At 45.6% G+C, this 27,059-nt stretch overlaps 1 protein-coding gene across 1 annotated transcript in view; it reads right to left on the bottom strand.

The window, feature by feature from the left end:
• Window positions 1-2,091: 2,091 nt before the first annotated feature.
• The window catches only part of NQO1 (NAD(P)H quinone dehydrogenase 1), a 28,052-nt gene continuing 3,084 nt past the window's right edge, over window positions 2,092-27,059 (bottom strand). Inside the window, exons 2-6 of the mRNA XM_066582195.1 lie at window positions 12,459-12,623; window positions 10,038-10,168; window positions 9,778-9,891; window positions 7,397-7,498; window positions 2,092-2,446 (exon numbers count right to left, since the gene is read on the bottom strand). Of these exons, the coding sequence (XP_066438292.1) occupies window positions 2,132-2,446; window positions 7,397-7,498; window positions 9,778-9,891; window positions 10,038-10,168; window positions 12,459-12,623 (827 nt within the window). The 3' untranslated portion in view covers window positions 2,092-2,131. The remainder of the gene's footprint in view (window positions 2,447-7,396; window positions 7,499-9,777; window positions 9,892-10,037; window positions 10,169-12,458; window positions 12,624-27,059) is intronic.

The raw sequence follows: 27,059 nt of genomic DNA on the forward strand, positions 1-27,059 counted from the left end.
TCTGTCACCCCCTTTTTGCAAGTAGTTATCGCACAGAACTAGTCCTCGATATTCATGAGCTGCTGCTATCCCTGCCAAGACCACGCTCCAGCTAATGATTGACTCTGCCCATGTGCATACAGAGACCTGTCGATCAGCGGCTGCAGGTTGGCCTGACCGGGGTAGGATAGCATGAGTATCCAGCACTGCTTCCCTTATGATTGCTACTTGCAAAAAAAGATGGTGACAGATTCCCTTCAAACTATTCCTACATCGCAACTTGAAACATGGTGTAGTACGCGCCGCGTCCACTAGATGGAGACTTTTTTTTCCCCCCTTCTGTGCTTTGTAACGTTCATATATACCATTATGATGTAGCAGGAAAAGCGCCTACTACATCCACAAGACACGGGGCAGCTAGTTTAGGAAAACCGCAAAAGGGCTGTACGGTAGAATTGTGGGGGAGAGCCGCAGATTTTCATACGCAGCTCTTTTGTGCAAAATTACGTGCCAGGTTCCTTTTTGTATTGAGCTCGCCTCTTTTTTAGTAGTGTACTTCATGGGAGGGGATGTGGGATACCATAGTGTAGTAGGTTTACTATCATTTATGGCAGGAGCTGGCATAAACTGTTGCGCAGATTTGCATTTCTGGTGCAAAAACAGACCAAAGACACGTAAAACTTAAGAGGCGTGCGTCTCATAATAAATTTGGCACATCTTGCCCCGGTGCACTGTTACCAAACACTGGGATAAGGTCGCCAGTAGAGATGAGCGAGCATACTCGATAAGGCAAACCACTCGAGCGAGTAGTGCCTTATTCGACTACCTGCCCGCTTGTCTCTAAAGATTCGGCTGCTGGCAGGGGGTGGGGAGCTGCGGGGGAGAGCTGGGAGGAACGGAGGGGAGATCTCTCTCTCCCTCTCTCCCCCCCGCTCACCACCGCAACTCACCTGTCACCGGCGCCGGCAGCCGAATCTTTAGAGACGAGCGGGCAGGTACTCGAATAAGGCACTACTCGCTCGAGTAGTTTGCCTTATCGAGTATGCTCGCTCCTCTCTAGTCTCTAGTCACCAGTCTTCCATAAACGTTTCCCAAAGTACCCTAAACACACAATGCTCAGTAGCAGCCTGTGAATGGGAGCTTCAAATCCCATTTATTGCAATGTTACATCTGATTGACATTCACACAAGTGCTATAAAGCGGGTTGCAGATCCCATTAAGAGAAACTAGTTCATAGTAGGATCTCCCACCGCTCTGCTCCTAGATGAAACATTTGGGCCAGTTACATTGTACATGTGTATAGACCTCATCCTGCTGAAAAGGACATGTGGGAGGAGCATTGTGAGATGTAGTCTGTTACTTCCAGCCAATCAGCATTATTCAGAGTGTTTAGCAATGCAGATTGGCTTTGAGCAACTAACAGATGCCCACACAATGCTCTTTTCAAAGGTCCTTTTCAGTTGAATGCCAGGCATAGTATACACTATACAGCAGAGTTTGGGGAGGAAGTTGTAAGCTCTGAAAAGGGGGGATGCCAGGCTTTTTGAACTGATTTCCTATCCTCTGGATAGGTCATTAGTAGTTGATGGACAGGGGTCTACCGCTAGGCATTCCTGTCCATCAGCTGATCATCGGGGGTGCTGTCAATGCAGTTAGCCGGACGTTATCAGCGAAGGATGTGGGAGCGCCAGACTTCTTACACTTCCTTCTTCTCTAATGGTCACAATGTCAGGTCCTGTTCTGTCTATAAGAGAAGCAGAAAGTTTGGAAGTGTGGCGCTGCCCCATTGACTATAACTGGAGTGAAGCTGGTGCTCCCCCATTGACTTTACTTCCTGCACTGACCGCTGATGACCCACTGCAGGGACATCAGGCCAGATGATCAGCTAATGGATGGGGGTCCCAAGCAACGGAACTCTGTATCAGTTCAAGAAGCCCAGAAAACCCCTTTAATCAATTTAACCTTAGTTATGTCCTCGTTTGCAGGAACTCCGGTGCTGCTCTTATTGATCATGCAACAGGGGCTGTTGGATTATGTGCAGATTTACGGTCAATGTTGCAATAAGGCGTCCATTGGACTGACTGTGTATATATAAAACAAACGAACAAGTGCTAGAAGACACAAGGTGTTTTTATTGGACATGATCGACTGCTCAGAGCCTCGTGCAGACAGTTTTCACTTGATTATCAGGAGGGAAGGCCTTACCGGCATGTTGACCCACAGTAAACCCATATTTATTGTTGGCGTTCTTCTCTAGCACTTCCTTTTTCAGTACAAACCCTCCAGCAAAGGATAAGTCGAAATTGTCATTCGTTGCAAAGCAGATGGGTTTTTCTCCCCAGATCTTGTCCAGGCGAGCCTGCCATGCCTCCAGTATGAGGGAGCGTTTCTCGGGAGGAGTGTGTGCAATGCTGTAATTGATCTGAGGCTCCAGTACTTGGAAGCCACAAAAGTGTAAGATTCCTCTCTGTGGGAAAGAACACAAAAGTTAGAGGTTGTAGGAAATAACTGGTTTTCCCCCCCCAGACGCAGCGCTGTTCTTTTCTATAGGCTGGCACGGGGATCCTTTCAGGTAGCCGAATACAGTGGCCTGTTAGGTCATGCCAGAGACAGTCTATAGGCTTGTAGAACATATGGCAGTGCTTAAGTATTGCCAAATACACACTTGGTCAAAAAGAAATCCCAGCCCCTAGAAGAAGTTGTCGTTTTGCTGAAAAAGCATGTAGTTCCATCAGATATGTAAATGATGAGAGTTGTAGTGATTAGAGGAATGGTCTTGCCATCTGAGGCCCTAAAAGTGGTTCCCCCCTTGGCCTATAAGAGGCTCTCGGAGGCTCCTTGTGTGTAGTGACCTCTTCTTCCGCTGGTGTGGAGCTTGTTGACCACTAGACATGCAAGAAGCTGGATGGTCATATCGCCTAACTGCCCGCCCCCTGGGCCGTTCTGACCAGATTGTTAGGGGGTGTTGGGACCAGTGGATGTGCGAGGGCACACAAGGTGACCGGGCTCAGGACCCCCCTACAGACCACCAGTAGAGAGGAGTGTCTGATTGTCCGACAAGCACCAGTAGCTCCAACTGTTTCATTGTTCACCATCCAGAGACAGGGGGCACCATGGTTACACCCCTGTGTCTGTCAGAACCATTACCAGGTGCTTGGCTGAAGGACATTTGGTCTCACAGTGCCCATTAAGTGTACAGCCTGACCACCATTTGCAGCAATTTCACAAACACCAAAATTGAACTGCTACAGAGTGAAACCAGGTTTAGTTTGGGCGCTGACGGCCGTGTTCATGCCTGGAATCCCAGGTGCAAGGGCCTCAATCCTGCCTTTGCTGTGGAGTGGCACACTGCCCCCTGCTGGTGTGGTAGTCTGAGGAACATCACATATGACAGTCGGTCCCCCCCCTAGTAGTGGTTCAAGGGACAATGACAGCTCAGCGATATATTCAGGACATGGAAGCCACCATGAGAGAAACACATGTGGGTGCACTAACAGGATAATGCTCAGTCGCACACACAATGGGGTCACAGGAGCCCCCACAACACTGACACACTGCCATATCTGCCCGGTCATCAGATTTATCATCAATAGAACATGGATGGGACACCAGCTTCGACAGCCTTTTGAGTCTGCACGATCTCATAGCTTGGTTAAAGCAAATTTGGAGCAATATTCCGCAGGATACAAATTCTGTATGCCTCCACGCCTGCCCGTATCACATCTTGTATCTAAGCTAGAGGTGGTACAACAGGGAACTAGAGCCTCCATACCTGCCCGCATCACATCTTGTATCCAAGCTAGAGGCAGCACAACAGGGTACTAGAGCCTCCATGCCCGCCCGTATCACATCTTGTATCCAAGCTAGAGGTGGTACAACAGAGTACTAGAGCCTCCACGCCTGCCCGTATCACATCTTGTATCCAAGCTAGAGGCGGTACATCAGGGCACTAGAGCCTCCATGCCTGCCTGTATCACATCTTGTATCCAAGCTAGAGGCGGTACAACACGGTACTAGAGCCTCCATGCCTGCCCGTATCACATCTTGTATCCAAGCTAGAGGCGGTACATCAGGGCACTAGAGCCTCCATGCCTGCCTGTATCACATCTTGTATCCAAGCTAGAGGCGGTACATCAGGGTACTAGAGCCTCCATTCAAGAGGTCAGTTTCCCCATAATAAACGATGCTTTTGCTCTGATATTGCAATCACTACCTATAACAATCTTATAATCACAGAGGTTTCATTCCATTCCAACAACTTCTAGGGGAGGGATTTTTATTGACAATATCAATGCTGACGAAGTTCCAGTCCCAGAATATAAGAAAAAAACATGTAATAAACTTTGTTAATTAAATTAAAATTTAGAAAAAAAATGTTTCATAAGGGCTCAGTCACATGATTCATGTAGGTGCATGAAAAAAAAAATGCATCTAAAATAAAAAACTTTGCGTGACCAAAGCGGCAGACGCGGTTTAAAATTTGCACTTGTGCGGTCACACAATGGCAAAATTTGCACATAAAGTGCGGTCCCATCACTATTCCTTGGATGTGAAACCCCTGGACGCTGTCACAACCAGGGGTTTCACCTTATTGTCAATGGGGTTGGCGGCAGCGGTGCGGCCCCATTGAAAACATACAGAGATGATCGCGATCCTCTGCTACAGCTGTCAGAGGATTGCTTCATCCCCACAGGGAGTCCCCTCATCACTGAACACTGACGGTGCTGTCACAGTGTTCAGGGATGATGGGACTCCCTGTGGGGATGAAGAAATCCTCTGACACAGCTGTGGCAGAGGATCGCGATCATCTCTGTATGTTTTCAATAGGGCCGCACTGTATGTTTGAATATTAGGTGTGTTTGCAAATTGCGGTTTAATTTTTTGCAGATGCTAATTTTTTTTATCGTAAGTAAAAAACAGACATGTGACCGCTTTCATTGGAAAGCATTGGTTCCAATAGATGCAAATCGCAAATGCAACTAACGTGAGAAAAAAAAAAAAACAAAACGCTCGTCTGACTGAGCCCTAAGGCTGGATTCAGACGACCGTATATCGGCTCGGTTTCCACGCTGTGCTGCGGGGGGGGGGGGGGGGGAATGGAAGAGCCAGGAGCAGGAACTGAGCTCCCGCCCCCGGGTCGGGGCTAAATTACGTGAATTAGCCCCGCCCCGTCCTGCCTCTCCTAATTGAAAATAGTGCAGGGGGCTGGAGTGGAGGCAGAGAGCGGGCGGGAGCTCAGTTCCTGCTCCTGGCTCTTCCAGCCTCCCCCCCCCCCCTGCAGACAAGGACACCGTATATCGGCTCGGCGTGAAAACCGAGCCGATATATGGTCGTCTGAATCCAGCCTTCTCCTTTTGCCCATTATCTTAATTAAAAGATTAAAACAAAACATTATTTCACCATTGCTTTTTGCAATTTATTTTTTCAGCATTCACAGTCTGGTATAAATATGTTACTTTGCTCTAGGAGTCCTTATGACAACACCTAATTTATGGCGGTTTTATTATATTTTACCACTTTTGCACAATATAAACCCTTTTTTTTTTTTTTTTTTTTTACAAAAATACTTTTTGCGCGGCTCCACATTTCTGGATTAGAACATTTTTATTTTTCAGTCAACAGATCCGTATCAGGCCTGTTTTTGTCTAACGACTTGCAGTTTTTATTGGTACCATTTTGAGTTCTATATGGTTTTTTAAATTATTTTTTATTTCTGTTTTCAGGAAGTAATATAAAAATCAGAAAACGGCTATTTGGGCATTTTCTTTAGTTTTTATTTACGGCATTTACCTTGTGGGATAAAGAATGTAATATTTTATAGTACGGATTATGAGGGATGTGGTGATTAGAGATGAGCGAACGTACTCGGATAAGCACTACTCGTCTGAGTAATGTGCTTTATCCGAGTACCTCCCCGCTCGTGCTGAAAGATTCGGGACGCGCTGCGGAGCGGGGAGCTGCAGGGGAGAGCGGGGAGGAACGGAGGGGAGATCTTTCTCTCCTTCTCTCCCGCCCGCTCTGCCCCGCTCCCCGCCGCAACTCACCTGTCAGCAGCGGAGCACCCCGAATCTTTCAGCACGAGCGGGGAGGTACTCGGATAAAGCACATTACTCAGACGAGTAGTGCTTATCCGAGTACGTTCGCTCATCTCTAGTGGTGATGTAAAATTATGTGTAGGGTTTTTTTTGTTTTTTTTTGGTATTTAAAGCCTTGTGGAAGAGGTAAAAGTTTAAGTTTTTCTCTGTGAAAACATTCAGATGACATGGTCAACAATGACTATAGCATTGTTGACCATGTCATCTATGGTGTTAAAAATTTTAGGAGGGGATTAGATAAGCAAGTTCTTATCATTTCACTGGGGAAACCCCCATATGTGATCATCTGAGAGCAAATATGCTCTCTGATTGATAACAAACAAAAATTCATGTTGTCCCCCTCCTGGGACAGGGAGATATACAGGGTAGTCGCAGATTGCTGTGCTGGTCTCCCCTACTTTTCTCTGCTCTGTACACTGACAAATGGACAGTAGAGATGAGCGAGTATACTCGCTAAGGCACATTACTCGAGCGAGTAGTGCCTTAACCGAGTATCTCCCCGCTCGTCTCTAAAGATTCAGGGGCCGGCGGAGAGCGGCGGGGAGGAACGGAGGTGAGATCTCTCTCTTCCTCTCTCCCCCCCCCCCCCCCCCCCGCTCCTCCCTGCTCACTGCCGCAACTCACCTGTCACCCGCGCCGGCCTCTGAATCTTTAAAGATGAGCGAGGAGATACTCGGCTAAGGCACTACTCGCTCGAGTAATGTGCCTTAGCAAGTATACTCGCTCATCTCTAACGGACAGCTATAAATTCAGTATATTCGACTAAATGTCAAACGGCTGTAGCTCCAGTTCTGTAAGGGCTATGGGCGTGCTTTTGGTGTCATTTTAAAGTCAAGAATCTTAGTTGGTTTATAGCCCTGACAGAACCAAAGTTGCAGCTGTTTAAATCAGAACAAACTCTGTTCATCCAAAACTGTAATCTCCTTTTCCCGTCAGACGGAGCAGCGCTCGTCCCAATCTGTAGGAGACTTAAACCCACACGATGAACAGTATTAAAAAAAGTAGTAAAACATAACAAAACTTTATAACTTTGGCGTCGCTCTAATCGTGCCGATCCGTAGAATAAGGTTACCATATTTATACGGCATGGTTAGGGCTGTAAAAACAAAAAAGATGCAGCATTTGTTTTTTTCCTTTTCTCACCCCGCCCTCCTGAAAAAATAAGTTCTTCAAATACATTATATGTACCAAAAAATGATACTGTTAAAAAATACAACTTATTCCACACAAAAAACAATCCCTTAAAGGATCATGTAAATGGAAGCATAAATCCTCCCATTATGTATTCTAATAGTATTACTGATAAGACTGAGCCGCATTACCTGTACGGGCCACAGGAGGACGTTGATATCACCATTGATCCCGATGGGGGTGTACATGGACTCTATCCCCCCGGTGGTGAAGGACAGAACTGCTTTTTTATTCTGTGGGAAGAAGGAAGATTTTAGAATTCTCTTATCTTATGGATTCGCCTTCCGAAACCCAGTAAAAAAAAAAAAAAAAAAAGAAAAAAGGAGGACAAATTTAGGCCTGTATCATACGGACGTAATCGCTGCTGTGCCCTTAAATACCCAATGCACATATTCCTTAAAGGAAATTTATCTACAGACTTTCTAACTTTATAAGATCCCTTTAATAAGGAAACAAACATGGCTGCTATCTTTCATAAATAGCGCCAATCATGTCCATGGGCGGTATTGTAGCCTACCCCTATGAAGTTAATGGGGCATGTAGTAATGCTATATGCAAATTATGAAGCCCCCCCTCCAGCCGAAATGCCCACACAAGTGCCAAACTGGGAGGTGCCTGGATGTATCTATAGCGCCCGCTGATGTGATACCCACGACCAAAAATTAGGACTATACAATAGACGTCGCAGCATCAGTTGGCAGTACGGCTGCAGTAACATTGGTGGTTTGTGAACATCGGGACCACATATACCACTGCGACAAACTTTGTCAGATAACAAGCTTCACGTGCTATAAAGACGCACATTTGCCACCAACTTCCCCCAACTCTGCCTCGCCATACAGGCGCAGTGAAGGCGGCCATGTTTCTCAGACAGATTTACCTAAAAAACAGCCTAAGGGCTCAAACTGGTGTTTTTATGTGCGCATGTTACCTGCGGTTGTGATCCGAATATGTATAGAACCAATGCTTTTCAATGGCAGCAGTCACATGCCCAATATTTACCTGCGCACTAAAATGCGCAGCGGTAAATATAGGGCAGCAGATTTTAAAACGCAGGTAACTGCGGCATCCGTCTTTTTTAGATGTGAAATCCCTGGATGCTGTCACATCCAGAGGTTTCACCTTGTGCTCAATGGGGCCGGCTGCATTGAAAACATACGGTGAAGATCGCGATCCTCTGGCTCAGCAGGGACAGAGGAGCGCAATGTTCTCCCATTGAAAGCAATGGGCTGCCGGCAAGACCTGCAGTGATTTTCGGGGAAGGGCTTTAAATATAAAAGACCTTCCCTGAAAATCATCCTAAAATGTGTAAAAAAACATATCACACACACACACACACAATAATAAATAAAAAATTAAATATAAAAGACCTTCCCTGAAAATCATCCTAAAATGTGTAAAAAAACATAACACACACAATAATAAATAAAAAATTAAATATAAAAGACCTTCCCTGAAAATCATCCTAAAATGTGTAAAAAAACATAACACACACACCCACACACACCCACCCCCACACACCCCCACACCCCCCCACACACACACACCCCCACACCCCCACACACACACCCCCCCACACCCCCACACACACACCCCCCCACACCCCCACACACACACCCCCCCACACCCCCACACACACACCCCCCCACACCCACACACACACACACACACACACACACACACACACACACACACACACACACACACACACACACACACACACACACACACACACACACACACACACACACACACACCTCTATGCAGCTGCCGGGGCTCAAGCACGTCTAGCCGGGTCTTCTCCTGAATTGCTATGAAGAGCTTTCAGCAAGCGGGGATTTAAAAGGGCTGCCTCTGATTGGTCACATAGCTCAGCCAATCAAAGGCAACTCTTTTAAATCCCCGCTTGCTGAAAGCTCTTCATAGCAATTCAGGAGAAGACCCGGCTAGACGTGCTTGAGCCCCGGCAGCTGCATAGAGGAGAGTATATATATTTTTTACTTTTTTTAGGGATGATTTTGTGGCGCCGGCTTCATTGAATTCAATGGGACTCCCCGCGTAGATGAAGAAATCCACTGCCACATTGACCAAAGGTGAAACCCCTGTATGCCATTGGGGCCAGCAGTGGCAGAGGATTTCTTCATCTCCGCGGGGAGTTCCATTATCACTGGACACTGTGACAATGCTGCCACCGCCGGCCCCATTGACCACAGGTGAAACCCCTGGATGTGACAGCATCCAGGGGTTTCAAATCCAAGGAATCCCCTGCTGCAGCTGTCACAGCCGCAGCAGGAGATAGCGGGCAGCGCACTTTATCTGCACAGAAACGCGGCCAAGTGCGTTTTTTTCGCTGTGCCGCCCACTTCAGTCATGCAAATTTTTGTGCGTTTGCGTTCTGCGCGCAAAAAAAATTTGCATGTTAAAACGCCCATCCGACGGAGCCCTCATAAGTTTTTTTGCAAGCACTTTACACAAATGCTAAAAAAAAAGCATCATTTATTGATTATCTCACCTTAAAGGGTCCGGTATCAAACATGGATGACATATTGTAAGCAAATCCTTGAGTTAAAACTCGATCAAACCAGCCCTTGAGCATGGCGGGAAGTCCGAACCAGAAGACCGGGAACTGCCAAAATGGAAGAGAGACATTAGGAGAGATTTACAGAAAATAGCACACAAAAGAAGAAAAATGGTGGAGTTGCCATAGCAACCAGTCAGGGTCTGGGTTATTTGGCAGACCTTTAGTTGCTGCGGGCAGCCGGTCATTCGTACCTGAAATATCACGAGATCTGCAGCTTCCAGCTTCTTCTGCTCCGCCACAATGTCTTTGCTGAGGTGCCCCTCCTTCCAGGCGGTCATCGATTCCGGACCGTATTTGAAGTTTTCGGGATCCTTAGGTTTTCCTGCATGCAACAAGAGTATATATTAGTGACCAACCATAATGTGGCCTTAGGGCATGAGCTGGGGCGTAACTAAGGGCTCAGGGGCGCTGATGCAAAATGTGAGCTGGGCCCCCCCTCTATCTGTATCTGTACCCGTACCCATACCTAAACCATGCTGCACAGAGACATGACTTGAAGCTTCTGGGCCCCAATGCAAAACCTGTAACAGGGCCCCCAACTATAATGCTTTATTAATAGTACTGGGCTCCCTATATGGAGAAGAGAGGCCTTATGGGCCCCCTAAGGCTCCTGGGCCCGGGTGCAACTGCATCCCCTGCATCCTCTATAGTTACACCCCTGGGCATGAGGATTCTTGGGATTACCACCTTCACTTTTCAAATGCTATAACTTATTTTTCCAGCGACATGGCCGTATTATAAGGCCTCGTTGCTTGCGGGGCGAGTTGGAGTACGTTTATTATAAAACTAATTTTTTTTGGAGTGCAGGGAGGAAAAAAAAGAACTTTTTTTTAAATACAGCATTCACCATTTAGTATACAGTTAGCGACTAGAGATGAGTGAGCACCCAAATGCTCGGGTCCGCGTTATTCGAGTCGAGCTTTTCGTAAGATTCGAGAGCTCTACTCGAGTAATGAACCCCATTGACTACAATGAGAGACTCGATCATTTTTGTATGTGGGACGCCGGGTGCCAAGCTTTTTTTTTTTTCCTCTCTCATATTTTGGGGTACATGTGACTTTTTTGTTAAAAATAAATCTTGTTATTTGTATAGCGCCAACGTATTCTACAGCGCTTTTAGGTAGTTTTTATTTATTACCCCCCAGCAAGCTGGCTGCTCATTTTACCTCAGAAGGACGAGTTGACCTTGAGCCAGCTACCTGAACCAATTGGGGATTGAACTCACAACCTTCAGGTCATGAGCGAGAGTTTAGGAATAAATTTCTGCTGCTTTAACACTCTGCGCCACATGTTCACTTTTAGGGCTTCTTTAGGCCACTTTCACACGGGTTAGCACTATATCGGGCCGAGTTTCATGGGAACGTGCGATTTCCCGGCAGCACTTCAGGGAAGTAGCGATCTTCCAGCGCGGCACTCGGCCGCACAAGAGGTTAACGAAAGGGTTTCTCATTGTTTTCAATGGGAAGCCTCGCATTGCGTCCACCTCATACGCAGTGCGCCGGTTTTCCCGGACCCATTGAAAACAATTGGTGAGGGAACGGCCAAAGTTTGTGCGCATGAACCCACTCCAAAGTCCGTCCATATCCCAGTCGGACCGCACATGAGGGCATCAGAACTGGACTACAGCCCGATCTGACCGATCACATTTTCTGTGATGGCTGGGTGCCTGCACTTCACTCCCCAGATGGTACCAGGGTGCACTATGGGTAGAATAGTTTAGACAGTGCCATCCACATACCCGTCGCAGGGGGATTTACTCCCTAACAGTATTGGGTTGAAAGCAATGCTAAATCTTCAGAAGATTTGCAGTGAGATCCACGGAGGAGCAAGACAACTTCCGGGAGTTACCCTGAAGAGAATCAGCTCTCCCACCAGTCATGTCTGCAAATTCTTGCATTTTCTATGCATTGTGCTGTTCCTCTGTTATTCCTCCTGGTAATTATATAAGTACATTGACAACTAGGAGTTCCTATACCTTGTCATGAGTGTGTGTCCCTACATCATGGTTTGGAAAGCCTGCACAGCCTGAGAGACACACTTCATCGACAAGAGCAATGGCAACACTCAATTGTCACTTTATTCATAGGTTACCAGGAGGAACAACAGAGGAACACCACCAAACTTTAAGAAAACATGCTCCAAAACTGATATTTCATGGGGAACAAGTATTTTGTGTTGGAGAGAAAAAGAATTGACTGGGAGTTAGCACCCATACATAGCTATGGGTGCTAACATAATTCCAACCAGGGGCGTAACTATAGAGGGTGCAGGTGATGCGGTTGCACCCGGGCCCAGGAGCCTTAGGGGGCCCATAAGGCCTCTCTTCTCCATATAGGGAGCCCAGTTCTATGAATAAATCATTGTAGTTGGGGGCCCTGTTACAAGTTTTGCATTGGGGCCTGGGAGCTTCAAGTTATGTCTCTGTTCAGCATGGTTTAGGTATGGGTACGGGTACAGATACAGATAGAGGTCGGGCCCCAGCTCACGTTATGCATCAGGGGCCCTGAGCCTTTAGTTACACCCCTGATTCCAACTATCTACTTGCTGCCTTGTATGGTAATCTAAAAATTCGGCACCATCCCTACAGAAGGCTCACCTTTCGGCTGCATTACCTGTAATATCGTCCCTGGACACCAGGGGGTTGAACTTCATAGCATATAGATCAGACACTGTGACCTCCCATCCGTTCTTCTTGAGAGCTTCTACAGCGGCATCCTTCATGGCATAGTTAAAGGACGTGCGCTCCTGATGAGCGAGCACCACCAGAGCGCGCTTCCCTGAAGACCAACAGAACACATGGAACATTTACTAAGAGCCCCCAGAGACCGAGGTGCATGTAATATACACGTTAACGCAACAGAGTGTCCGCCATGCCAAAAAGAGGCGAAGCATCAACCATGCAATTAAGATTGCTAAATTACGCAACAGTTACTTTATATATACTCTTTCCCCCAGAAACAGCGCCACTTTTGCCCATAGGCTGTGTTTGGTATTGCAGCTCACCCCCATTCAAGGAAAAATGTAGCTTCTACAGCAAGCACTGTGTAATAGTGTGATGGAAAAACTTTTTGACCCCTCTGTACTTAAAACTAATTTTTTTTAGTTTCCGGCAGAATTGTGAAGTTAGCTCTGGAGTGTAAACTGACTGTAACTCAAAATCAGTCCAAGATAACTGATGTGATGTACCGATGAACTTAGACTTAGGCCGGCTCAGCCGAGCGTATTCGGGTAGCGGGCAGGCTGCGATATATACACAAGCGGCCTTACACAATGACATAGCGAACTGACTGCGTGCCGCCCATCACCATGTACTATATTGGTGTGTATCCGTACGTGGTACATGCCAAGATAGAACACCTTGCGATTTATCTTGCGTAAGTTGAAGGAGCAGAAACATGGCTGCCTATGTAAGATTAGTACAGTGTATTACACGTGCAAGACCCGCACGCAGAATACGCTGTAGCAATAAGTCTTCACAAGGAATGAATGCATTCTACACGCTTTACATCCTGTTCTCAATTTCCTTGCTGTTCTTAAAAATCACCAGCAGGTGGCAGTATGGTTTTGCAGATACGGTTCTTAGTCTCTGGGCGCCTTCACACTGCCAGTTTATGAAGCTAATAATTTTCACTTGTTTCATTCCCATTTGCGATGTTTTCATTCATGCGGTGTAAAAAAAAAAAAAAAATTTAAAATCGCAGCATGTCTTATCTCTGCGTTTTAGGATTTTTTTCTAGCCCATGTTTCCCTATGGAGCCTCCTTTTTATTGCATCGCACGAACTTGCGACTTTCATGCAATGCGATTATTAGAAACTTCCATAGATTTTTGCGCAAAAAAAATCACGGGCTGCAACTATGAGTTGCGCAATTTTTCACAAGAAAAAGTATCGCTGTCGCTCAAAAATCACGTGAACGCAATTGCGATTTTGCCACAATTTCCTCACAATGATATCGCGATCACCGGTGTGAAGGAGCCCTGAGGCTGGCTTCACACGGACATATTCACCTCAGTGCAACATTTTTGCGCTATGAACGAGGTTTATTTGTGTGCTTATTGGCGTATTTTACTGTATTTTTTCTGCCCGCAGCGCACGTTCGTTTGTGTGCTGCAAACGGCTAATTACTTCCAGATGGATTGTGTGTGTATTTCTCCGCTCCCATTGACTTCTATGGGGATCTTTGGTGCGCAAATGTCCAGAAAGATAGAACATGCTTTTTTTTGTACATTATGCATGGAGATGCGTGAAACACTAATTCCGCTGGAAAAAAAGAGCACATCTGTAACTCATTAGACGAATTTCAATTAGCGTGTGTTTGTGTCTGGCGTACAAAAAAAAAAATGATTGTAATAGGTCCTCTGGGCAGAAAAAGTGCGGTGAGGAACACCGAAACGCGTGCATAAAAGCCGAGTTTATAGGCAAGGCATGCACAACTGCACATATGCCCATCTAAAGCCAGCCTAAACTGTATGTAGTTATGGAGCATTCACATCATAGGTGGATTGTTCTCATTGTTCTCCAGGCTCTTTGTTTGTTTGTTTACATATTACTTCACTGAGTTGCAATTCTGTAATTCTAAATTGATACAATGTCTGGTGACAAAACACAGACTGCCTATTATAGCACAAGGAAGTTCAACTTACCAACATCCGGGCTCAGGATGTGCAGACGTTCCCCCAACGCTCTTTCACAAACACCAGAATATTCTACAATATGCCATGGAAGATTCCAGAATGTAGAAAAAAGCGCAGGAAAATCGCAAGTTCAACATGCAGGGTTTAATGCAGATTTGAAAATTGCTTAATTCTGCATCAAAATCCACACTTAGATATACAGATTTTGATAGTGGAATGTTCTGCAGCGGATTGTAGAATATTCTGGTCTGCGAAAGCACCCTTCATAGACTGGTAGAGTTGGAATGGACCTCCAGGGTGATCGGGTCAGCCCCCTGCTCAGTGCAGGATTCACTAAAGGTCCATTTACACACAGATAGCTTTCAAAAGATTGAAAGATCAGCGATCGTTTTGCATAAAAGTACTAATTGGTAATTGCTATTAGTACTTATCAGCCTCATTTGCATGCAAATTAGTTTCTGGGAGATGTTACAGAACTCAGCAGGAGGTCTGAGCCTTGTAAGTCGTGCCATTGTTCAGCCACGGGCTCCCCTTGGAGAATGCAGCACCATGGACAGCAGACAGCTTGCAGTCTTGCTCATCAGCTGTTCTGCTCAAGCATGGTTTTCAAGCAGAACTGAAAACCGTAGTTCGGCAGAAAACTGAAAGATGGGCAGATTTAGACACAATGATTATCGCTCAAAAGGACGGCTTTTGAGCAAATTTTGAGCGATAATCGGTGTCTAAATGGTGCTGAAATCATCCGAGACAGATGTTTGTCCAGCCTCTGTTTGAGCACTACCATTGAATGAGAACTCCCCATCTCCCATGGCAGCCTGTTCCACTCATTGATCACCCTCACTGTCTAATATCTAATCTGTGTCTCCTCCCTTTCAGTTTTATCCTATTGCTTCTTGTCTTTCCTTGTGCAGATGAGAATAGGGCTGATCCCTCTGCAGTGTGACAGCCCTTCAGATATTTGTAGAACGCTATTAAGTCTCCTCTCAGCCTTCTTTTTTGCAAGCTAAACATTCCCGAATCCTTTAACCGTTCCTCATAGGACATGATTTGCAGGCGGCTCACCATCTTGGTAACTCTTCTCTGAACTTGCTCCAGTTTGTCTGTCTTTTTTAAAGTGGGGTGTCCAGAACTGGACACACTATTCCAGATGAGGTCTGACTAAGGAAGAGTAGAGAGGGATATTGACCTCACATGATCTAGACATCGCATATATGTGGAGCCCATGCTTCCCTATGGGTTCCTTCACATTAGCGATGGTACAGTAGGCTGCTACTGTCATGTCCCAGACTTCGGTCCACATAGTGTTTCAATGACCTCTTGTAGAGTGTGTGATTATATCCGTGATTTATGGAGGAGCCAGCTGGTGGTTTTGTGTACCATGTAGAGTCACTGTCAGATCAATGTCTGGGGGTTTGTATGTCCAATTTGTACATCTCTGGTTGGGAGACATGTTACCCCTGTGTATCTTGTCAAGTCACCCCCAAAGGCAGTCCTGGGATCGGTTAGAGTAGTTCACCCAAAGGGGAGTTTATAAATAGGAGCGCAGGGGAGTAGAGAAGGAGTCCAAAAACAACACCCAAAGGGGAGAACTTGAGGCACCCCCTAAAGGGGAAAGAACAGAGCCTCAGGGAAGAGTCTATTTCACTCCCGCTGGACGAGTCATGCCCAGACAGGACAAAACCTCTTAGTCACCCTGAAGAGACAGAACACAACCGTGAGTAACTACCTCTGAACAAACAGAAAGGATGGTGGCCACGGAAGAAACTAATACAAAGTTACTTTCTATCACCACTAACGACCTCAGTATGTAGGATCCTCTGACTAAGAAGTAATTATGTTGAATGCTGCTGTAAGAATACGTTTGGAATTTGTTATGGACTGTATGGAAGAACTTAGTAAACTTTATACCCTTGGTTTACCAACCTATTCCTGGCTGGAATGTTTTCTATCATCCTAATCAGCATAATTAAAATAAAGGGTATTGGCATGAGCCATTTGTCCTTGTCCAACGCAACTTTTACAGGAGGAAGTCCTACTGTTTGTCCCTAAAATAAACCCTAGCTGCATATAAGTAAAAAACACGACACAATACATTACCCAACAGGCGCTGTCCACTCCGCCTCACTTCACCTCCACAGCTCTGGCACTTGCTTGTAGTCTTCAGCCAGCGCTTCCCGGTCAGGGGGTTCAAAAATCCCACCTCCAGGAAGAGCTGGCTCTGATTGGTTCTTGAGCGTCGCGACTCAGCCAATCACTGCAGCGCTTGATGAACCAATCGCAGCCAATGCTCAATTAGATGCAGCTTCATACAGCCCAACGATTAGCAAAATCAATGTATGTACGAATATACTGGAATGATCATTGGGTCCTGTAAAAAGTCCTTTAGGCCGGCTGCACACCAACGGGTCGGATTCTGCATGTGGGAGTTCGCAGCGGAATCCGGCCCTATGATCGCACGTACCTGTTTTCTTTATCTGTACTGCGGATGGACCCAGCGGTTCGCCGTTGGACATGCGCAGTACAGATTTGTTTCCTCGCCCCGTCGCTAAGTGATGGTGCGGAATCTGCAACCTTTCCGCAATGTCAACTGCAGATGGGCTGTGGGTCGGATAGCCTTCATTGACTTCAACAGAAGACGTCCATGTGGACACCACACAAAAATAGAGCATGCTGTGGGGTTTTTTTTCCACTCGTGAAAAATCGCGATTCGTTTCTGTGAGTGTGCAGGAAGAAGCGATTTTCCATAGCATGCTATAAACTGTATTTGCTTGCGGAACCGTGGGGCGGACGCTGCAATGCAAATCTGTTGGTGTGCAGACGGCCTTACTCTCTGCTGTATATCACACAGTCATCAAATGTGTGGATTATGCAAATGTTCATTTTATAATTACTTTGCAAATGACTTTTTATGTTTGTTCCCACTGGGGGGGGGGGGGGGGGGTGCATGTTTGAGGATCAGACCTGACCAGAAAACATTGGTTGGGGGGGGGTCTTGATGCAATCGCTTACCCAAAAAGGACAGATTGAGAGAGTCTATGATAGAGCATGTCACATCCTTATCAGTGGGTAAGTATATGCCTGATTGAAAGGGAATGAGTCTGCAACCTTTAGGTTTTTAGATAAAGTCGCATTAGGTGTGTGATTACAGAATTCATGGGCGATTAACCCTACAGTCTTCCTGCATGGGTTTATTTACTTACCTAAGAACGGACCGGTCTACCATTGCTGTGGCTTCCTGCCATGGAATGAGTCAATATTAATTGAAGGCAATGGACTGTTGCCATATGTATCAGCTAGTACTCAACTCGATAGAAGCTGCATTAACCCATATGCTGTCACCTCCTGCCTGCGGCAGCTGCAGATAGCCGTTATGGCAGCGTCAAGGCAAGTGGAGGCAGCAGTTCAGTGCAAGGCACCATAGACGTCATATGGCCAAGCACAAGGACATAGATTTAGGACCATTTTACATGGCAGATTATTGGACATGAAGATCTCTTCAAATGTTCATTGGGCTGAGTTAAAGGGACAATAATAATAATATTATATTATTATTAATAGGTCAATGCCGCTTCCTCAGCTGAGCGTTTATTTTTCAGCAAGCATAAGGTCGCACCCGACAGGCTGTACATCTCCCTGGGTAAGAGCAGGACATATACGGCTGGCCTATGGGGAAAAATGATCATACTAACCAGACACTAAATGACAACTTTTTTTTAACTTATTTTTGTAACCATTTGTTTTGGATATCTTTGTCCCCCATGACATCATATAAGATATCCACGTTGTATGTATATATTCCCCCCTCCTCAAACGTTTCCACTGTAGCATCCATGAGAGTCCCATTTACTGGGGAATAACATCCCCCTAATGTGACAGTAGTCACTTGGAGAGCCTTCAGGGGTCTGCCAAGACCCTGCAGCTCTGGCATGCCGGTGGTTGCCAGGTCCCCTGCAGGAAATGGCACTGCCGTTCCTGCATTCTCTACATGGCGCTCACTGAGTGCCATGTAACCTGTAAAAGAGAAGGCAGAAGCAGTGAAAAACCACTTCTGTCGTCTCCTCCGGGTCCTCGGCTGTGTCTGATGCCTGACCTGTTTCTGCTAGATTGCAGGAGCTTTAATCCCGCGCCGTAGTTTTACTATCAGCCAGGAGTGAAGCCCAAGACCAAGTGTCGCATATTCAGAGCACCTGGTCCTTAATGGGTTAATACAACAATTCACTACCCGCATAATACTTCAATGTTAGCCGTAGGGATCCTTCGCATGGTCATATACAATTTTGGTCCGTGAAACATAGACCGATTTCACTCGCATATTGCCGTTCCTGCCATTTTTTGTTGTGCACGCCTGATTTTTTTTCCACGACCGCGTGTCATCCATTTTTCGCATAATTAAAAAAAAAAAAAAAAAGGCGAGAAGGCCCAACTGAGGGTTTTTTTTGTTTGTTTTCACTGTCTCCTGGCAACATGCATATAATGACAGCGTTCGCGGCATTGTTTTTGCCTTTTACACTCCCATAGACTTTCATGGATTATTGTGTTCTGTTAATACGAACCAAATTAAGACATGCTGTGATATTTGTTTTTTTTTTCTTACACTTAACATTGGTCCACATAAAAACCGCACATCTGAATACGCCAATTTACTTTAATAGGTCCGTGTGACGCCCATACTCAGTCAGTAAAAAATACGGACAGCACACAACAGAAATACGCCTGTGTGAGTGGCCCTAATACTGAAGTAGAATTTTTCTTCTAACTTACACTCAACTTGCTTTTTGGAGTCTCATCATTGGAGACCCCCTGACTGGTGCTCAGTGTGTTACCTGTTAACCCGAAAATAAGACAGGGCCTTATATTAATTTTTGTTCTAAAAGTTTTGACTTTTTTTTACATGTATAGCTGCCTGGACACCATTTAGATTTACTTTTTTATTAACTGTAACTTGGGTGTATTTTTGGAGTAGGATATATATTTTAAGCATCCTCTTAAAATCCTGAAAATTAATGTTAGGGCTTATTTTCAGGGTAGGGCTTATTTTCAGGGAAACAGGGTATATATCACTTTCCGCTCCCTCTGCTCAACCTAATGCGTTAGACACAACTGTCACCAATGACGTTCTCTACCCAGAAGAAACTTCAATTAAAATAACAAAACAAGTTTTCATAGGAAGACTCAAGGGTATGCTGAGCTTTCTTATGGAGAACCTATAATTACTTCTAAAGAGACGTCTTACTCCTGGAGGAGATACATAAGAGACGGACAGCTTGTAAAGTTCTCAGCATTGTCTTTATTTAGCCTCCGGGCTTCAGCAGTCTATGGGGGATTTGATGCACAAATATGAAGAAACAAGAATCCATGACATATATAGGATGTGCCATCTTATGATCAACTCGCCCCGTAGACTAGTATTACGGGAGATATATAGTTGTGCGCTATTGAACAGTGTAGTAATTCATGCATGTAATATTGCCATGGAGCCGCCTCCTTATGTGGAAGAGTTATCAAAACTGGCAAAATAAAGAAAAAGTGGGGCAGTTTCTCAGATCAACCAATCAGATTCCAGCTTATTGTAAAATATAAGTAGTTACTGGCCCGATGGGCTCATTAACAAATATTACATAACCTTTGGTAGCGTCCTGATTGGCAACATTTGTCTCCTTTACTAATTTAGATTCTATTTACCTTCCCTAAATTGGGGAATCCACAGGACCCATCTAGTACTTTCCCGCCTAGATCTATTATCCCGGACCTAGTTGGCCCTGGCCAAGTAGCCTTCGTCAAGTATAGACAAACTCGAAACGGTACTAGAAGATTTAGCAACTTTATCTACAGTCTTGCGGTGAATCAGGTGCCTTCTCTGTTCCTATCCTTGATGTGAAGAGGGCTTCCACCAGGTACATTGGGGATATCTCTATCCTCACTGAGCTGTAATGGCCCTTTATAAGTCACCATCAGCTAGAGTATATACATATGGTCACTGGCATAAGTATAGGGGATGCAGAGGATGCAGTTACACACGGGCCCAGGAACCTTAGGGGGCCCATAAGGCCTCTCTTCTCCGTATAGGGAGTCCAGTGCTATGAATAAAGCATTAGAGTTGAGGGCCCGGTTACAGGTTTTGCATTGGGGCCTCTGCATATGGTTTTCTTTCCAGTCACTTTGTCATTAATACCGGCACAAGAGACGGGCGTCCCTTAATATTTAGACTGTCTATAGAACCTCCAGCAGAATTTATTTGGATGCATTCATCCATATTGGGTGTCAAAATTGGAAATGCAGAACATAAAATCGGTCTTTTCGCAGACTATATCATCCTGGCCCTTAGCGACCCCCTACAATCATCACTGCCTTGGAGTTATTCAGTAAAGTTTCTTAATATGACAGTGTCAAGTGTTAAACATGGGCACCCCGGATGCCATCTACAGTATCTTACATTCCAATGACCCTTTTAAATGGGACAATAACTCCGCAGTTTACATAGGCCTACAGATTACATACCGACCACGTTCTTGGGGCAAAAAAAAAAGAACCACAATACATGAAACACGAAATTTCGCGGCGAGAACGAATTCCATCAGTTAAGATGATTGTCCCCCAAATCCTATATTTGTTCCGCAACCTGCCTATCCCTTTACCCAGGAAATACCAGATACAGCTTCAGACCACCATATCAAAATGTATACGGAGAGATAAGGACCCTTGTGTCCAGGCTGATCAACGGATCTTAAAGAATGGATTGGGCTGCCCCTCAATAGAGCAATATTATAGAGCCTCCATCTTGGACTAACTTTATAAAAAGGTATTAACCCTTTCCAATCCAATTTGTATCCTGCTTTTCCTAGGGGGCTTAATCTTTTTCTGCCGTTATACAACAGCGCTATATGCTGGCTAAAGCCGGTACTGCATGAGGTGACATGTTGGATAGGCTCCGACAGCAGAGAGGCTGGCAATACACAGTAAGAGAACCCCGACAGACGTCTTCCAACATCGAAGCTGTACAGCCTTAAATCATAATGTCTTTAGACGTCAGACAGCGGATTGGAAAGGGTTAAAAAAATAAAAAACACACTTGAAAAAAAGAAACGGAAAAGTGCTCCAAAATGCTGAGACTTCAAATAGCTCGGGAAAGATCTAGAAAAAGAATAATGGTTCCTCCAGCAGTTGTGCGCTGGCATAACATGCATGCAATTAGGACACTCCACCACAGCCTGCACCCACTGGACCTCCGTGTGGGATACTTGTGAAGCTCCAAAGGAAAATATCAGGCATGCTGGAGGGAACCAGGAACAAGATGAAAGACAAACACGATTGATCAAGGGCGATGTGCTTCCATGCCAGACTGGCACCTTCATCTGCCCATTTATCTCCCAGCCAGATGGAGGTGCCAGCCCAGCACCGAAACGCGTCGCCCTTGATCAATAACGTTTGTCTTTCATCTTGTTCCTGGTTCCCTCCAGCATGCCTGATCTTTTCCTTTGGTGCTTCACAAGCGAATTAAAACTTGGCTGCTTTCAGGACTGACTCCTATAGGAGATTTATGTGATAACGACGGCTTATCTCCATTCAATTCTATATGCGATTTACATCGCCTTCCTTCAAATACGACATGTCATATCATAATGTTACGTGCCGGCATTATACATTATCATCAAAACTCTCGAAGCTGTTACACAATCCTTCTAATAGATGGTTTATCTGCAGCTCATTACATTCTGCTGGAATTTAATGCCAATCCTCTACTTCTATTACTTAGGCCACGGGTAGATGATTTGGAGAAATCGATATCTGCTAACCAGTAGCTAGAAGCCTTCCTACTAATCCCCAAATTACCCAAGTCTGTAAATCATTAAGCATTGCAACAGTGTACCCAAATGTGTTATGACTGCATAACTGGTGGGGCCACAAAGCGATTTTAACCCTTTGGGGAGCAATTTTGAATTTTTTTCATCCCAGTTGTGTGGCTCCATAATTGTTCTTCCCGATTTACAATGTCTATTATCTATAGATATGGAAATGTTGCCCTAGGAGCATAAAGCTATAAATTACACAATTATTGCCACTAGATCTAAAATAACTAAATATTGGAAAGATCCTACCTAGAGATGAGCGAGTATACTCACTAAGGCACATTACTCGAGCGAGTAGTGCCTTAGCCGAGTATCTTCCCGCTCGTCTCTAAAGATTCGGGGGCCGGCGGGGGAGAGCGGGGAGATCTCTCTCTCCCACTCTCCCCCCCACTCCCCGCCGCTCCCCGCCCCCCGCCGATCCCCGAATCTTTAGAGACGAGCGGGGAGATACTCGGCTAAGGCACTACTCGCTCGAGTAATGTGCCTTACAGAGTATACTCGCTCATCTCTAATCCTGATCCTCCCTGCCTTGCAGAAATTACAAACAGTATTCGGCTGGGCTCACATGATCGGGTCGGATTCCGCATGCAGATTTCCGTAGCGGAAGACCTGCGATACATCGCATTTTTCCGCGCGGATGTAAGTGTATGCAAAGCGTACTGCCCGTGCTGAAAAACGATCGCAGATAGGGAAACAACCAGGAAGAAGTAGAACGTCCTTCAGGTGAGATCTTTATCAAATACATGCCTTCCAATATTCACGTTTTACTGTGAATCTTCCCTGCGGACGGCGATCACGGAATCCGCAATTCAAATCTGTTCATGTGAACCCGGCCTTAAAGGTAGTTGCTTATAGATCTTCTTTTACATTTTTTTTAACCCCTTCAATAAGAGTTTAGACTCCATTCACATCTGCATCGGAGCCTCCGGACGCTTTCGTCCAGTAAAAATGCTGGTCAGGTGTAGCAACCTAACGGATCCCCTTCTAGTTAATCGGGTCTGTTCGGCGCAGTTTGGTTTAGTTATGAATGGATCCATTCATCCATGGAGAAGATACATATGCAAAAAAAACAATACCCAAACATACATACTCACCTCTTTGCTGCCGCACTCTGCAGCGATCAAGTGGTTGTTTAGCCATATGACCGCTACAGCCAATAGGAGGCCTGACAAGGACGTCATCAGTGATACTTCACAAACCCGCGGGAGGCGTCTACACTAGAAGCCCACATGACAAGTTTACAGGGTGTTACCAAGCCAGAAGACCCAGTGACGTCACTTGTCAGACGCCGTGGCGCCACGGTGAGTATATTGTTTTTATATAGTTTGGGCATGGAACATTCAAAACTGTATACAAGAGTTGTCAGACAGCCCCTTTAAGTTAAACTCAGGAATAGAACCAACAGAGGGAAAAAAACTAAGAAAAAAACAAACAAACACAAAAATCTTTCCATTATATATTTCTTTCCGTCTTCTGAGTTTTGGATTCGCTCCCGATTTTCATTTATAAATACTGATGCAAAAATAGCGCCGTCTGAAAATGGCCTCCGGGTAGCGTAAACATGATAGAATGAATCAGCTGTAAAACCAGAGCAAAGTCCTCATGTGTAACACGCACAACTGGCTGGAGATTTACCTCCTCTAATGAACCCCTTCCTAGCCTTAAGAGGGCATCACATGGTCCATGGACATTTTGCGCCTATTGTGTGCACTGTGTCTTTAAAAACTGTTTTGTTGGTAACCTATGTTCTAATACTGTATCCTATGGGTGCTGGGAAGGGCAACCCGTGGTTGGCGCAATTACCCTGGTAACCAGGGTGTGGTAGAAATTATATGCTGGTGCCAAACCCTTGGCAGTGAGAGAGGGAGTCAGGTCCGAGAGTCTACGGAGTGTGTGCCAAGCCTAAGGCCTACCAGATAGTGAGGCCGTGATGATTAACTGAGCTCCACTGATTATGCCACCCCAGCAAAACATCATGCGCCGTTTACAATGCAATAAAGTTGGTTAAAGTTGACGAAGGGCGTGATGGGCTCTGATGCTTCTCACGGGCAGAAAATTAGAAAGAGAACCGGTTACCTATAGTGGGAGACAAGATGGGTGGCTGAGGGACAGTTTGCAAGTTGGTCAGTTGATGTGGACACCAGGTTCCTGTGGACACGCAGGGTCACCATGAAGGTGATTACCAGCCGGGGTGCCACGGCTCCCCAGCTGGTAATCACTCACTGGCACTGCTGCGGGATGTATACACTGACAGCAGTGTGTGCACCCAGGATTCTCCTCCCCTAACCTCTCCTCCTTGGTTCTGCAGGAGGCCAGTGAGAAGGGCAGAGGCGTCGGAGTGCACAAACTTTCTTCAGTGTGCATCCCACAGCAGCGCCACGTGAAAGAGCGGTGGGGCTCTGAAGACAAGGGGGGGGGGGGGGGGCAAGCATATTGGTTTCAGGGCGGCGCTATTAATCACTATTACTACTGATGCCTATAGAGGTGACACCATTACTGGGGCCACTGTTGGTGTCACTATTACTACTGGGGCCAGTATAAGGGACACTATTATTACTGAGGCCACTCTTCACGTGGCAGCATAACTCAAGCTGACATAGGGTATGTTTACACGTGGCGGAAACGCTGCAGAATGTCCACAGCTGAAATTTCTGTGGCCAATTGCGCAGCATTTCCATATCTAAAAACTAGTTAAAATCCACACCACAGTGCTAAAGAGACGAAGAGACGGGCCACTTCAAGTAGGAGTAGCTGCAGCGCTAAAGAGAGGGGGCCCTGGGCAATTGCCCAGTTTGCCACCCCTCCCAAAACACTGGCCAGTGTAAAAGGTCCCTAAAAGATGGGAGGTAATGCACTGCAATACAGAAGCAATAATGCAGTGCATTGACTGAGCAATGACAGTATTGCATGTTCAAGTACCTTGCAGAGACATAGGCACAAAAGTGATCACAAAAGGTTGTATGTACCCCAAAATGGTACAAGTACAATATATTTGCTTGTCTCATAAAAAGCAAGTCCTTCATACGGCTCATTTGATGGAATGCATCAGCGCCAAAAATGAAGTTATTTTTCAAAATAAAAAATAATCTTATGGTGGTCAAAAAAATTGCTTTTAAGGCTAACTTAACCCTTTCCAATCCACTGGCTGACGTCTAAAGACATTCTGATTGAAGGCTGTACAGCTCAGATGCCGGAAGACGTCCGGCAGGGTGTTGTTACTGTAAATTACTGACCGTTCTGTTGTAGGGGGCCTCTCCAGCATGTCTTACACCGCAGTACTGGCTCTAGCCAGCAGATGGCGCCATTGTATAATGGCAGAAAGAGAGAACCCCCTAGGAAACCCTGAATCCAAAATTGGATTGTAAAGGGTTAATGCTGGCAAGCGCAATATAGAGCCGTAAATCACGGCCCCATATTGCAATCCCCACCATGTTAATTCCCCGAGGATGCAATGCGTTTTTATGTCAAAGCAGCCTTGCATCACTTCAGGGAAGAAGCAATCCTCGGTGGTTCGTGGAGTTTCCCCCACTGTTTTCAATGGGAGACATTGCATCGCGATGAAAGCAACGGACGGTGTGATGCGCGCGCACGCGTAGAGATAGGGCATGCCGCGATTTGTTTCCTGCATCGCATCACAAAAGAAAAGGGTTCATATCTGTGCAAGATTTGGCCTGCAAAAGCACAAATCTTGCACGATTTTCTCGCCAGTGTGAAGGCAGCCTAAGTAGTACAACAATATATTTTAATATCACTGCAATTGTACCGATCAAAGGAGGAAGTGAAGTCATTTTTATTGCTTCTTATGAGCTGTAAAGACTAGAAAAAGTGCAATTATCCCCCCCCCCCCCCCCCACCATTTCATCTGCCTGTAAAAATTGTTAACATTACATGGCGCATTAAATGTACCACTTAAAAATACAACTCGATCCAAAAACAATTTTTTCCTATGGCTGTGTGGACCGAAAAATAAAAAAAAAGTGATGATTTTTAAAAAAGTCGTAAGGAGAAAGAAAAAAAAAAAAGTGGACTGGCTTTGTCTTTAAGGGGTTAAAAAAAGTTATACAATACATCATATACACCCCATAAATGTGCCAATAAAAACTACACCACACCAGACAGCAAGCCCTCATACATGGCCATTGTGATGGGGGTGGTGTGTATATGGGGAGGAAGGGGGGGGGGGGGGAGTTATAGCTTTTGATAAATGGAGGTAAGAAAAAAAAAATAATAATAATTCTGCGCCCTTAAGGGGTTAAATTCCAAAGCAGAAATTGACCTGCAGTAAAGATTTTCTGTATAGGAGAACTCTGCAGCACGTGGTTGGGATTTGTTCAAATCTCATCCACATGGCTGGTAGTGTAATCCGCAGCGCGTCGCTCCAGACATCGGCTTCTGCAATTAGCCCGGGTCACAGAGGTGCAGCGAGCAGGACTATTCCAGAGCGCACTCTGTGATACATTCTCATTAAAGCCAGATTCACAGGGGCGTATCAGGAGTTGCGCCCCCATGTGGCAGCACAGCGGTCCGATCTGCAAGGACACTGCACATTGTCCATACAAGCAGTATATAGCCTTACAGGCCATAACGAAGCTGTATGCTGTCTGTAGGATTCACGGACAGTAAAGGTAACTTTACAGTGGACGACTATCAAGCACCCAACAGCCGGTCCAGAGACTATCACTCCTGCTCCTCTAGGGCTCGTTCACATGGGCGTGGAATTCACGCACCCGTT

Source organism: Eleutherodactylus coqui, chromosome 11 (assembly GCF_035609145.1).
Source record: "Eleutherodactylus coqui strain aEleCoq1 chromosome 11, aEleCoq1.hap1, whole genome shotgun sequence".
In the NCBI taxonomy this organism is placed as follows: Eukaryota; Metazoa; Chordata; class Amphibia; order Anura; family Eleutherodactylidae; genus Eleutherodactylus; species Eleutherodactylus coqui.